The 13,516-nt window shown below is 42.3% G+C and overlaps 1 protein-coding gene across 9 annotated transcripts in view; it reads right to left on the minus strand.

Annotated features, from left to right (window-relative positions):
- DNASE2B (deoxyribonuclease 2 beta) overlaps positions 1–13,516 on the minus strand; it is a 684,289-nt gene that overhangs the window by 666,154 nt on the left and 4,619 nt on the right. For 3 of the 9 annotated variants that reach the window (XM_084874433.1, XM_084874434.1, XM_084874432.1), the window contains 2 exons: positions 12,725–12,902; positions 9,367–9,448 (listed from right to left, as the gene is read on the minus strand). In XM_084874433.1, coding sequence (XP_084730559.1) covers positions 9,367–9,448; positions 12,725–12,902 — 260 coding nt within the window. Of the gene's footprint in view, positions 1–123; positions 1,542–2,861; positions 3,060–4,614; positions 4,777–9,366; positions 9,449–10,172; positions 11,259–12,724; positions 12,903–13,516 lie in introns of those variants that run through there. The other 6 variants (XR_014794171.1, XR_014794174.1, XR_014794175.1 and 3 more) reach the window with 5 other exon arrangements.

Below are 13,516 nucleotides of genomic sequence, written 5' to 3' on the forward strand. Positions count from 1 at the left end.
TAAACTGACAATGTCATAAACTGACAGTGGAGTGCAGTGATGACAGCGCAGTGCGGGCCACATTGCAAGGCCTGGCGGGCTGGATTTGGCCCGCGGGCCTTGTGTTTGACACATGTGCCCTAAATTGATGGGCTAGACATAGGTGCTGTTTCATTTCTTTCTCCTAATCTGATTTTTAAAAATTTTGAAACATACTACTCATTCTAAACTTTCTGTTGTCTTTTCTTGCTGGGTGTGCCAATTCAGATTCAAATTCCACAGTATTGTCAACTCTGTGTTTTCTTACATCTATTTCATAGATAATGAAACCAAGGCTCAGAGAGTTCAAGTGTATAATCCAAGATCATACAGTTAGTAAGTAGCAGCTGCAAAAATGATATAGTTAACCATAAACCAGTGAGAAAGAAACTTAAGAGGAGTAGGAGTAAATAGTATGAAGTACAACAGAGAAAGGTTTCCCTCCTCCCCCCTTCAGAAAAAAAGGTGGGTAGGAGAGTCAGGGAAGTCTCTGTGAAGGAGATGAAATCTAATCTGCAAGATTGCCAACCACTCCACAAACAATTGAGAGTGTTGACTAATCTGGAGCAAATATTTTTTTTTTCTTTTGTTCTCATTTTAGTTATATATGACAGTTTATGTTTAGAGAATATAAATGAAAAGTAGATAAATAGCCACTAATCTATATAATAAAAGCCTAAGCGACTGTTATGGTGGAACGGCCAGAACGATCTGTGGCTATGATGCACACTGACCATCAGGGAGCAGACACTCAACACGGGAGCTGCCCCTGGTGGTCAGTGCTCTCCCATAGGGGGAGCGCCACTCAGCCAGAAGCCCAGCTCACAGCTGGCGAGTGCAGCAGTGGTGGCAGGAGCCTCTCCCACCTCCGTGGCAGCGCTAAGGAGCAGTGAGCCAAGCAGTAAGAAGAAGCAAGCAGATGGGCAGTAAGGAACGAGGGATCCCAGGCTGCGAGAGGGATGTCCTGGATTGTGAGATGGCACAGACTGGGCTGAGGGGACCCCCAGCCCCCAGTGCAAGAATTTCATGCACTGGGCCTCTAGTTGGAAGATAAAGTGTTTTGCTCGACAATATGTGGATTTTAAGTACATTCACAGGCTTTAATATATACAGAATGGATCTAATGGGAGAAGATCCGTTGTCAATGTTGAAATTAATAGTGCATATGTCCATTCATCAAGTTTAGTTACAGTTCTCATAATACAAAATTAATCCTCGAAATGCTTGGTAAATATGCCGATTCTGGGTACAAATGAACCCTCCACTTCTGAAGGCTTGATATGGGCTCCGATTTAGGTCTCCAATACATGTCCAGCGATTTTTGGTGCCCTTTTGGGAAACACACCATTTGGCATGATCCTGATAAGAACTGAAATAAGATTGTCCAGATATCTTAATTGCTTTGACATTGTAGACATGGTAAGGAAGGGAACAGTTTGAAGAAAGCTCTTGTCTCTTTCGCTGCCAGGTTTCAGTAAGCAAGTGTACCTTCAACTGTTGAGCCATCCAGGCTGCAAAAATGTCTAGAGGTTATAAGGAAAAAAATAGTGAGGTTAGTATTTATACTTAGACTAGAGGCCTGATGCACGAAATTCATGCACTCAAGGAGGAGCATCACTCAGTCTGGCCTGTACCCTCTCGCAGTCCCCTGGGGGGATGTCCAACAGATGGCTTACGCCTGCTTCCCGGGGGGAGTGGGCCTAAGCCAGCAGTTGAACATCCTTAGTGCTGCGGCAGAGGTGGAAGAGGCTCCTACAACCACTACTGTGCTTGCCAGTCGTGAGCTTAGCTTCTGGCTGAGCAGTGCTCCCCTTGTGGGAGAGCACTCACCACCAGGAGGCAGCTCCTGCATTAAGTGTCTGCCCCCTGGTGGTTAGTGTGCATCATGAGACCGGATGTCCTGCCATTCAGTCAACTTGCATATTACCCTTTTGTTATATAGGACTAGAGGCCTGGTGCATGAAATTTGTGCATGGGGGTGAGGGGTAATGTACCTCAGCCAAGCCTGCACCCTCTCCAATATGGAACCCCTTGAGGGAAGTAGGACATCCCTCTCACAATCCAGGACTGCTAGCTCCCAATTGCTCATCTTCCTGCCTGCCTGATTGTCCTTAACTATTTCTGCCTGCCAGCCTGATCACACCCTAACCACTCTCCTACCAGCCTGATCAACACTTAACTGCTCTGCTGCCAACCCAATTGCCCCTAACTGCCCTCCCCTGCAGGTCTGGTCACCCCCAACTTCCTTCCCCTGCAGGCCTGGATCCTTACCCCCAACTGCCCTCCCTTGCATGCCTGGGTTCCCCACAACTGCCCTCCCCTGCAGGCCTGGTTGCCCCCAACTGCCCTCCCTTTCAGGCCTGGGTGTCTCTGCCCGCCCCCCACAACCATCCTCCTTTGCAGGCCTGATCACCCCCAACTGCCCTCTCCTGCTGGCCATCTTTTGTCCATATGGGGGCAGCCATATTTGACCACATGGGGCGGCCATCTTGTGTGTTGGAGTGATGGTCAATTTGCATATTGCCTCTTTATTATATAGGATAAGTATCTGAAAATATCCTCAGGAATGAAAATCATCATTCATCTCTGATATGTGGATGTCACAGATACAATATTAACAACATAATTGAGATAGTAGATGGAAGAATATTTTGTAAATGCTAAAATAATATGCAAATAAAAGTTATTATCATTATTACTAAGCTGATACTAGTTTCTGGAAATGTTCTTTGTCCCTCTTTTGTACTTTTCCCCTGAATAATCAGAATATTTCCTTTACACAACATCAAATGAGCTCAGCAGCAGAGTTATATAGCATATTATTTGATCATGGTCTTTCATACCATCAATAAAAGAATCAGACTTTGCAAAATGGAGGAAGTTTTGCCCCTGAGCTGACTGAAGTGTGGCCAGGTGCCTGGCAGGGGTCTCTGATGAGCTGGATCTGGCACACAGCTGGGGCATGTGAATGAGCTCCTGCTGAAACATAGCTGGGATGGAACAGCTATAGATGTTTGGGTTGCAGATCAAGAGCTGAGAGTCTGAAAAAGAAACAATCAAGAAAATCTGAGAATTAAGATACAAACGGATGTGTTTTTTTTTTAATTCCAGATTTTTTGTGAATTAAAACACAGGACAAAAGTATTCTCTTCTTTAAGCCAATAGCTTTCAAATAACTTTTGAGTTAAGATAATTGACACATAGTGAGCATTTCCTACTTTGCAGGCATTGTTTTATGAATTGTAAGTGGATTTACTAATTAGTCCTCATAGCAATCTTTTTATTAGGTAAGTTCATTTATCATTAGCCTCATTTTATAGATGAATTAATGGTTAATTCATGTCACATGCCCATAGTTATAAAGCTTGTAACTGATGGAGTTGCTATGCAAACCCAGGCAGACTGGCATCAGAGGCCATATGTCTTTTCTTCTACATGTACATATATATATATATATATATATATATATATATATATATATGGGAGTGTGTGTGTGTGTGTGTGTGTGTGTGTGTGTGTACAGCTCTCATGAGTGGAGAGCTCTCATGTACCAATCTCCAGCTTCAGGAATGATCGACTTGTGATGTGCACACCTAAGCTCTTTGTTGTATGGCTGTCTAATCATTACATGAACCCCTCTACTTAGACTGGGGTTTGATTTAGCTCAGAACGCCTTGCCATAAGATGAAAACTGGATAAAAAATATTTTAAAACCTTTTTTTAGAGGCAAGTCACTTTTTGCAGCTATTTAGCAGTCATCTAAGTAAAGAGTGATTGGTAAAATGGTGTTCCTTCTTTTATTCTTCCTCTATCATAGTTTTCCAAAGCCAACTCATTGGACCATTTGAGCTTGAGGCCTTAAATTTTAGATCATCTGGGGACTCAGATGGATCACATTGGCAGGCTACAGGCAACATGAGATCTGTACTTTTTAAAAATTTTTATTTTATTTTTTATTTAGATCATATTTAAAAAGCAGGATCTCCCTCTCTTCTTTGAGAGAAGCTGGGGAGGGTCAATACCCCAGTTTGTCACATATCCACTGCCCATACAACATTCACCCGTTTCACCCATTTCTGTTACCCATTGGGCCTCTGTAGACATTTGGAACTACTACCCCTGACCAAGTTCATAGAATTTATGGAAAGACCCAGGAAACCAAGCTCCAGTATGTGAGCCTGCCCTAGGTCTCACCATGGCAAAGCCAATATTAGAATGTAGGGATCAGAAGGTCTATGAATAGAGAAACAAATGAAGTGACCAATTTATTCATATAGCCGAAACACACACACACACACACACACACACACACACACACACACACACACACACATATATATGGCTAATAGGCAAAGTGTTCCCTCAAGAGTTCGACTGGGAGACCAGGAGTTCAATCACTATGACATGCACTGAGCACCAGGGGGTGACATGGAATGAAGGGAGGTCTTGCTGGCATCTGGAAGGCTGTGATTGGCCCTGATCACTGGCTAGGCCTAGGGACCCTACACATGCACGAATTTCATGCAGTGGGCCTCTAGTATATTAATATTGCCCCTTCTTCAACATTGCTGTATTTTTTGCACACACTAATGTTACCTATGGCTTCATACTGGTTATACTTGAAAGTTACACAGATGCCAGTTTGTCCATTTCGTCTCCCTGTGGGTGGATAATCATAGCCTTCTTCAGGGATTGGAGGAAACTGGGGAATAGAATGAATCAGCCAGAACCCTTGGACTCTGTTCCACAGCAGCAAACCTACCAAAGATACAGTTAATACAGACACATTAGAAAAGCAAATCTCCTTTTTCAAATAGAGTTCAAAGTTACAACATTTAAGCCCATTTATACTTCAGGCTAATATTTTATTAGGCTGATAATCACAAGCTAATTTTTCAGAGATTTCAAAACCAATTCAGGCACAATTGCCCCATTTCTGATAATAAGCCTCCACAAAAGGGGACCGAGGGGGGCCATCCTGTGAAGAGTTAAGAGAAAATTCTTGTTGAAATAACAGAGAAAATTTGTTTTGACATAATTCGAATTTACTAAATTGGAATTTGACCTTGTTAAACTATATAGTTACCTGGCAAGCTTTAGATATGTCTTCACTGCTAAGCAGCTAAGTTATTTTCAAAAGCTGGCTAAAAAGCAGAGTTGAAAGAGAAAATATCAAATGAAGAAATGTACTTGCACTAATTATTTGTTGTAAGGAACTGGTGCTCATGCATTTGCAGAAGAATCACATAATTCCACAAACCAGAAAAAAAAAAAAAGAATAAAAAAGAAAAAAAGGGAAACCATGCTGAAGCATTTCAGTTAATTGCGTTTAGTAAAAATCTCTAGAGCCAAATAACTTGGAAGCCAGCAAAGAAGAAATTTTCATCATCTTGTGATATGGCAAAAAGAACCCTGGTCCAACAGCTATCCTATATAATGATACATATATCCAGTGACTGAATGGCAGAACTACTTGAACATCTGTGGCCCCTCATGCTGGCCAGCCCCACCACCAATCAGCCCCCATCAGGGCAGGCTGACTGGATCCCACCAGTGCATGAATTCATGCACCGGACCTCTAGTATATTTATAAACACAGAAATAGTCATAGATCCCTGTTGGGCCAGGCTCTTTTTGCCATATCACAAGATGATGAAAATTTCTTCTTTGCTGACTTCCATGTTATTTGGCTCTAGAGATTTTCATCAGCCTGCAGATTGTAAGGTTCCAGGTTCGATTCCAATCAAGGGCATGTACCTTGGTTGCAGGCACATCCCCAGTAGGAGGTGTGCAGGAGGCAGCTGATCAATGATTCTCTCCCATGTTTCTACCCACTGAGCCAAACTAGTTAGGGCATGACCCTATTTTTTTTAAAAAAATATTTATTGATTTCAGAGAAGGGAGAGGAAGAGATAGATAGAAACATCAATCATTGATCAGCTGCCTCCTGCATGCACCTACTGAGGATCAAGCCTGAAACCTAACTGGGAATCATATCATGACCTCCTGGTTCATAGATCAATGCTCAATCACTGAGACCCACCATCCGGGCCCCATTTTTACCAATGCACATTGGCAAAATCTAGATAAAAGCTGAAATTGCCCAAACTCCTTTGCACTAGGTTTCTGGATATGAATTCATTTCTGCAGATTAGATGTGCTTGCACAATATTTTGAAGGCAGAAGTGGGGCAGCGGCATCTTCCTGCAGTTTGGGCTGTTTGCTGCTGGTGACCATGTTTGCAGAGATGTGGAGGTTTCTGCAGTGGGATCCAGGCTGTGCACAGGCAGTTGTGGCAGAGGCAGTGCTTAGTGACTGGAGGGCACTTGCTGGGCAGCAGTTTCCTGATCCCGGGTCACAGCTGTGCCACAGTGTCCTTAGAATTCATTGTGGCTGAGGGAGCATTTCCTCCCACTGGGCAGGGAGTCTTTCCTTGGGGTCCAGCCTAATACCCACTCCTCCAGCTTTCCAATGATTTCCCAAGCACTAATTCCCTGTGCTAAATTCTTTCCTGCCTAAAATAGCAAAGATCTAAAAACATTTTGGATCCTCTACTTTCAACAAAAACAGTGCTGCACGGGGTCGGGTCTGAGAAGTGGGTGAGGTGTTGCGGAAGGCTCCCTTCTTTGAGGCTCAGCTTCCTCTTCTGTAGAACCGAGACCAAAGGTTATCTGTTCATAGTTACTAAAGACCGTGGCAGCTGTGTTTCCTGAAGATGGCCACAACATTTCTCTGTGGCCTTGCCACTTTCTACCACGTCCTCTCTGTTGAAGCGGGCTGACCTCTGATGCACTGGTAGTCAGCACACTGTTTGCCCGCAGAATTCCAAGGCCAAAACCTAAAAGGCCCGGGGCTGCAGCCCCACCCAGTCCTCCAGGGTTTCCAGCCCCAGCCCCCCACCCGCCCCAGTGCTCAGGGCTCTGGCTGGCCCAGGGCCTTGCCCTCCTAGCTCGCTTTCCCTCCGGTGGGCAGCCCAGTGTCTCACTGCACACCATGACCCACCTGCTAGTGCTTCTGGGCCCAAAGGTCAGGGTAAGAGCCCAGGTCAGGCCTCGTGCCTCCTGGCTCCTGTGTGCCCTATTCCTGCCACAGCTCCACCTGGGGCCAGATGCCCGAGTGCTATGCATGGCCTGCAGGGACTGCTGTGGCCACCAGGAAAGCTACCCACCCCCTCCCCGACTCCGGCTTCCTGATTCTGGGTCCACTTCTGCCACAAAAGAGCTTTCCCTTTGCAGCTGTCTGAGACCGAGCACCTCCAAGGTACCTGGATCCCAAATTTCTGCCAGCCAAGGTAGTTGGCTGGTGAGCCCCACCCTGATTGGGGTGTTGGGGGTGATCCAGCCGGGATCAGGCTGGTTGGCTGCCGCAGTGTGTATCATAGCCACAGGTCGTTCTGCTTGTCTTGGTCATTCTGCTGTAATGGTCCCTGGGTTTATATATCTATATATCTAGATTGCATAGATATATAGATATACAGATATATAGATATAGAGATATAGAGATATAGAGATATAGAGATATAGAGATATAGAGATATAGAGATATAGATACATAGATACATAGTTACATAGATACATAGATACATAGATACATAGATATATAGATTAGGGTAGTTTTTGTAGTTTTTGTATGCTAACAAAACTTTCTAGTTTGTATATGACTATGCAAACATAAAACTCATTCACGTTTGCCTTATTGTTAAGTGGAAACCAAATGCCTGCCAATTCTTTCTCTTTCAAAAACACACTTAAGAAAGCACACTATTGCTCTCTCAATGCATATAGAGTCAATACCTGTGTATGAATAGAAAATGTTCAAAATTCTGTTGCTTATCTGAGCTGGATAACTTTCAGGGGCTATCTCTGCTCAGATGAGTGTGCTATTTGGCTGAAATCTTAACCTCCTGGTATGGATGCCACAGAATGTCACAGGATGTTCTCTCACCTGTTGGCAAAGAGAACTTTTCCATTTGACATTAAGTCCCAGTCCTTTTCCAGTCCTTCTCCTCCTCCCTTCCCCAAATCCCTGTAGCAACCAACAGAGTGAAGAGAGTGGTGGTGGGAGATAGTTGGTTGAGAAGTGAGAGAATGTGGAATATTATAAAAATTGTTGGGTTCCATGCAAATAGGAGGGCAACTTGGGCTAAATCAAAAGCATTCAATGTTCATGACATTTGACAGCCATTACAAATTATATTCTAATCAGAGGTTGCAAACTGGCAGATCCATATCATTATGCTTACAGAGTGTTTTTAAAACTTTGAATTAATTGCCAACATTTAAACACTGAAGAGATTTCCCACAAATAACTAATTTTCAACGTCCTCTGAAAAATTGCATTCCAATAAGACATGCTAAGTAGTAACTGCCCCTTTAGACCAAGTATGTACTCTCCACCTTCCCAGGTACCTTGCTCATTCTGCCCACTTAACTTGCTGACATTTCTTGCCTGTTCCTGAAAACATCTGGGTTTGGAACCTTTTGAATACTTGCTACCATGAAAAGTTATTCATAATATGTTAGGTTGAATAAAGATTAAAAACTAGTCATAATGATAGTTTTATAAAAATGTTTTAAAATATGTTTGTTAAATAGAGTGGTGAGGACCTGTGAGGGGTGGGTAGGGGCTGGGAGAAGGGGGGAAAGGAGGAGAAAATGGGAGATTTCTCTAATACTATCAACAATAAAAACATATTTTAAAAAATATGCTTGATAGAAAAATTTAGAAAGCATTAAATGAGATTATCTAATGTGTATTAAGATGATAGATTTCTTTCTGTTTACTGGCATTTTGAACTTTTCTAAAATGCATGTACATGTGTAGATGCATATCTTATAAATAGAAAATACTAAAAGTTACTATAATATGTAATAGTATATAACAAAATTACTATAATGTAAAAACTAATTAAAAATAAAATTTTATATTTATAAATAAAAAAATAAAAGTAAATGTTTATTTCAAAGGGAACTAAACACTAAGAAGAGTAAGTTTTACTCTATGTAAATTATAACTAAATAAACCTGACTAAAATATGAGGGGGATACACACTGAGACACACATACATGTATAAATATATATATGTATATGTATATACTGGCTACTTTTCCCCTTAGTCAGTACATAAATTTCTGTTTTAAAGCATATATCTAAAAATATGTTAACAAAAAGGCATTTGTGAAAAGGAAATTATGTAATTATAACTTGTGATAGAGAAATCACATGTTTTGATAACTCAAAATAAAGCATTAAAAATGAAAAGCTCTCTTTTTAGTGTGGAATATAAGAATATTGAAGACAAAATATTTAAGAAAGTGTTGAAAGAGAAACTAAGAGCCTTTGTCATACCTTTGGAATGTCCGTATTTTCTGCTGTAATTCACAGATTTTGGGACTGCGTCATTGTACACTAGATAGGCAGTGTTGTTATTCTGCAGGAACATATTAGGGTTAAAATGGTGCAAATCTTCCACTTACAGATGCTCACAACATTTCTACCAGCCACCTATCCTGCAATGCAGAGCTTTCATTAATATGCATGAGAAGTCATCCATTTCCTTAATGGGCAGCTTCCCCATCAATCTGAATTCTGGGATCCACAAGACCAGGGCCAGAAAACCCATTCACACCCAGGCATGGCTTTGTCTTGCATGGCAGGAGCCTTATGCATTGTGATGTGTGTGAGGATGACATTTCTATATCTCTTGGTTGTTTTGGACCCATGCTTCTGATTAATCACCGGTGTGTAATAAAAAAGTAGTTAAGTATTTGTTCAGGAAATGAAGTAAGAACAACGGGACAACTAGCCAAGGATCACACCGGGGATTTTCCCATTGATAGTATAGGCACAATGCAGAACAGGTTGTCAGGATCTGATTTCTTCTGCCTACTTTGTGCTCTGCTGCTTGGGCGCAGCGCTATGTGGAATCAGGATTTCTCATTCTTGGTTCCCCTACCTCACTGACTGGAGAGGATTTTCCTTCTGTCCCTTTCTCTATCACTTCACCTTCCTGAATTGGTATTTTCCTGCTTAGAAAAAGTGGTGAAACTGCAGGTGTGGTATTGGGTTTCCTCTGGTAACCCAAAATACTAATAAATTCTCCAAAATTAAGCTACTATTTTGAGAGTATCTCAGTGTCATGTTTAGAAACTTACTTGTGTTTGCTCTGTGTGGTTTCATTTCCTTTGTGTCATGAAGCAGTGATCTTTATTGAATCCAATAATGTCGATATTTTAAAAATCTCTGAAGACCGCTGACAGTTATTTGTTAAGCGGGCAGCAAATGTGGTAATGAGGGCAGTGTGTGCCTTTGGGGTGCAATGTGGAGGGGCTCTGGAAAGATTCAATGAGGAAACTTATTCTTATATTATGATGACATGAGTTATTCTAACCAGGTTTTAACAACTAGCTAAGGTTATAGGAGTTGTAGCCGTAGTTGGAATAACAGCTCTCTGACATAGGGGTAAGATCATGGACTTAAAAATAAGCATATGTAAGCATGTGCCTTTGGACAGCTTTATTCCTTTAACACATATGTGAATATTATTTTGACTAGTGAACAAGAAGGGTACTGTCTCTGCCTCCAGTCTAGCTGGGTGAATATAGACTGACAGGTACAGACAACAGAAACATTGTTTGGTGTTGTTAGGAAGGTGTATGAAAGATTCTTGTTTACAAAGGCAAAAGAAGAGAAACAATTTTAAATGTCATCCAGATATTGGTTTAGGTCACCTTGACATGTGAGACTTAAAACCAGTCGGTCTGACCTTGCATTCTACTCTCAGAAGTTCAACTCCAGGTCAAGAGGTGGGGAATTATGTTCTCGTGGTCACATAGTTCCAGTTTCCAAAAAGCACCCAATCTCACCTGGATATCACCCACTATTGTCCTTCTTCTTCTGGTTCCATGCCAATCAGACCTGGAAGTCAGCCCCTTTACTGTAATTTCTTCCCTAGAACCATCACTCAAGGCATTGTGTATGAGCAGGTTTTCATGAAGGTATGAACATTGAATAATTATACATGATCACGCTGACCTGCCCCCAATTTCCCTCCACGTTTCTTTTACTTTTCAATTCCTAGCTCCCATCTATCCCCTTTTTTATATTGCAGAGCAGTTTAGCTCTCTTGCCCTCCTAGGCTCTGATTTTGAGCCTCCAAATATTATTATATTCTGCCAAACTATGAGCCCTCTGCCCCAACTAAGGTTGCTGACAGAGGCTCATGGCTGCTTCTCTCCACTCTCTCAACCCCCCCTCAACTCCCCCTCCCTCCCCCCCAGCCCCATTCAGTCCCTGAGACTGGAAGGGAACAATGTGTGTATTTTATCACTGCTGAGTTGTATTCCAGCCTTCAGCCCCAGCCTTGGAAAGCAGAGGCAGCCACAGGCGATTTCGATTTTACATAATAATCTATTCAAAACGGAGTTGCTGCTGAGATAAAATATTCTTTTTAAAGCTCCCAGAGCAGTGCCTGGCACCTCACAGGTAGTCAAACAGCTTACAAATAAGTTTTGACTTTGAAACTTGGCTCTGAAGGCTGTGAACATTAGCAAACACAGTGACAGCTCTCTGCACATTTTGAATAAATACTCAGATTCACATGCACAGCAGTATCAGAGTCTCATAGTACTGCTGGGGGATTAATTAGCGTATGTAAAAGCCCAGAACATTGTAAGTGCCGAGTCATTTTATGTATTTATGTAAGTTGTTTGTTAGCAAATGCAGACCTGAGTGTACTTATTGTTTGATTTTACTTGTCACCCCTGATTGAAAGCAGTATCTTGTCACTGAACCGCAGATAGTGCCAGGAATGCCAGGAAACTGCCCACGTTGAGCCAGCAAGCCTACTTACCTATGTCTCTTTTGCTGGTTAGCTCATCGCCTGATGAAGGCCAGATAGCAGGTTTAATCTCCATTCAGGCAAATGAGATCTAGGGTCTTGAACAAAAGTCTAGGCCTCAACCTACCATTTTGGAAAAGATTAATGAAAAGGAAGACTGGGTGACCCCTTACATAGGTCACCCCCATTTATGGCTTAAATAACTCCATAACTAATGCCACATTGATCAAAGATCTGCATTGCATTGTACCGGGAGCGGGTACTTCTCCATAGTTCCATTAGAGGGATGAGATAGCCAGCAATGAATTTGGCAGCCAGAAGACTTTACTATTTAATTAGGTCACACCTTGCCCAGTGATACCACTAGACACGGTGCTGAATGTATCAACAATTTGGCATTACTGCAGAGCAGCGATTTTCAACCTTTTTCATCTCATGGCACATATAAACTAATCAAAATTCTGCGGCACACCAAAAAAATACATGTTTTGCCAATCTGACAAAAAAAAAAAATAGGTATAATTTTGACTCATTCACACAAGATGGGTATTGTCTTAGCGGTTGTCATTTTTTGATTTGACAATCTAAGGAAAAAGAGGTCAGTGCCCCCGACTAACTAGTCAGGTATTGCATGTTTTAAAAATTCTTGCGGCACCCCAGTGCGCCTGACATGGCCCACCGGTTGAAAATCGCTGCTGTGGAGTCCAATGCCATATTCCCTGAGGTCTTGCTCAGATTGATTCAGATTGTGAATCAAGGTGCAAGGGATGGGGGTTGGGTAGCTGAGCAGTTAAAATCTTTTGGAAGCTTTGGATTCTGTTTTAGGCATTTTTATATGATTCAAAAGAATAATTAGCTGTCACATACCTTGGAGGCATAGGCGTCATACAGCTGTTCTAATGTCCTTCCCAAAACGCTCCTGGAGCTGTTCATCAGCTGCTTGCTCTTCCTCCAGCTTCTGGTTGTAGAGTCCAGGTACAGGTATTCTAACCCAGTCTTCCAACTTTCCTCGTCTTGCCTTTTAGGTAATTTATAAAAGGCAAACCTAGCAAAGGCAATAATTATGAATGGCTGACATATATTGACTGCTTCCCTGAAGGCAGCCACTTAAATATAAGCACTTAAATATATCATTTCACTTACATTTCATGAAGGCCTCTAAGTCTAAGGAAAGGAATGTGCTCAAGCCCTCACCTGTTTTCCCCCACCCTTATTCTTTTCTTTTTTTTAAATATAGTTTTATTGCATTCAGAGATGAATGGAGAGAGAGAGAGAGAGAGAGAGAGAGAGAGAGAGAGAGAGAGAGAGAGAGAGAAACATCAATGATGAGAGATAATCATTGATTGACAGCTTCCTGCATGCCCCCTGCTAAGGATTGAACCCAAAACCAGGGCATGTGTCTCTCACCGGAATCAAACCCAGGACCCTTCAGTCTGCAGGCTGATGTTTTATGGGCTCCCACCCTTATTCTGTTTGTTCCCAGAGAAGGAAATGTGAACCTGACTGGACATATTCTAAGACATTAGCTGGCCTGGTGGTGGGATTCCTACAGTGATAGCGCAGGAATACTGAGAGTGCCTCTCTCTGTCGTCTCCACAGTCCAGTTTGCTACACTGAGGAGAAGGCCAAGGCCCAGGCCTGGACTGGAGAGGTCTTTGG

Source organism: Pipistrellus hanaki (genome assembly GCF_964339955.1).
Source record: "Pipistrellus hanaki genome assembly, chromosome: 2".
Classification (NCBI taxonomy): domain Eukaryota; kingdom Metazoa; phylum Chordata; class Mammalia; order Chiroptera; family Vespertilionidae; genus Pipistrellus; species Pipistrellus hanaki.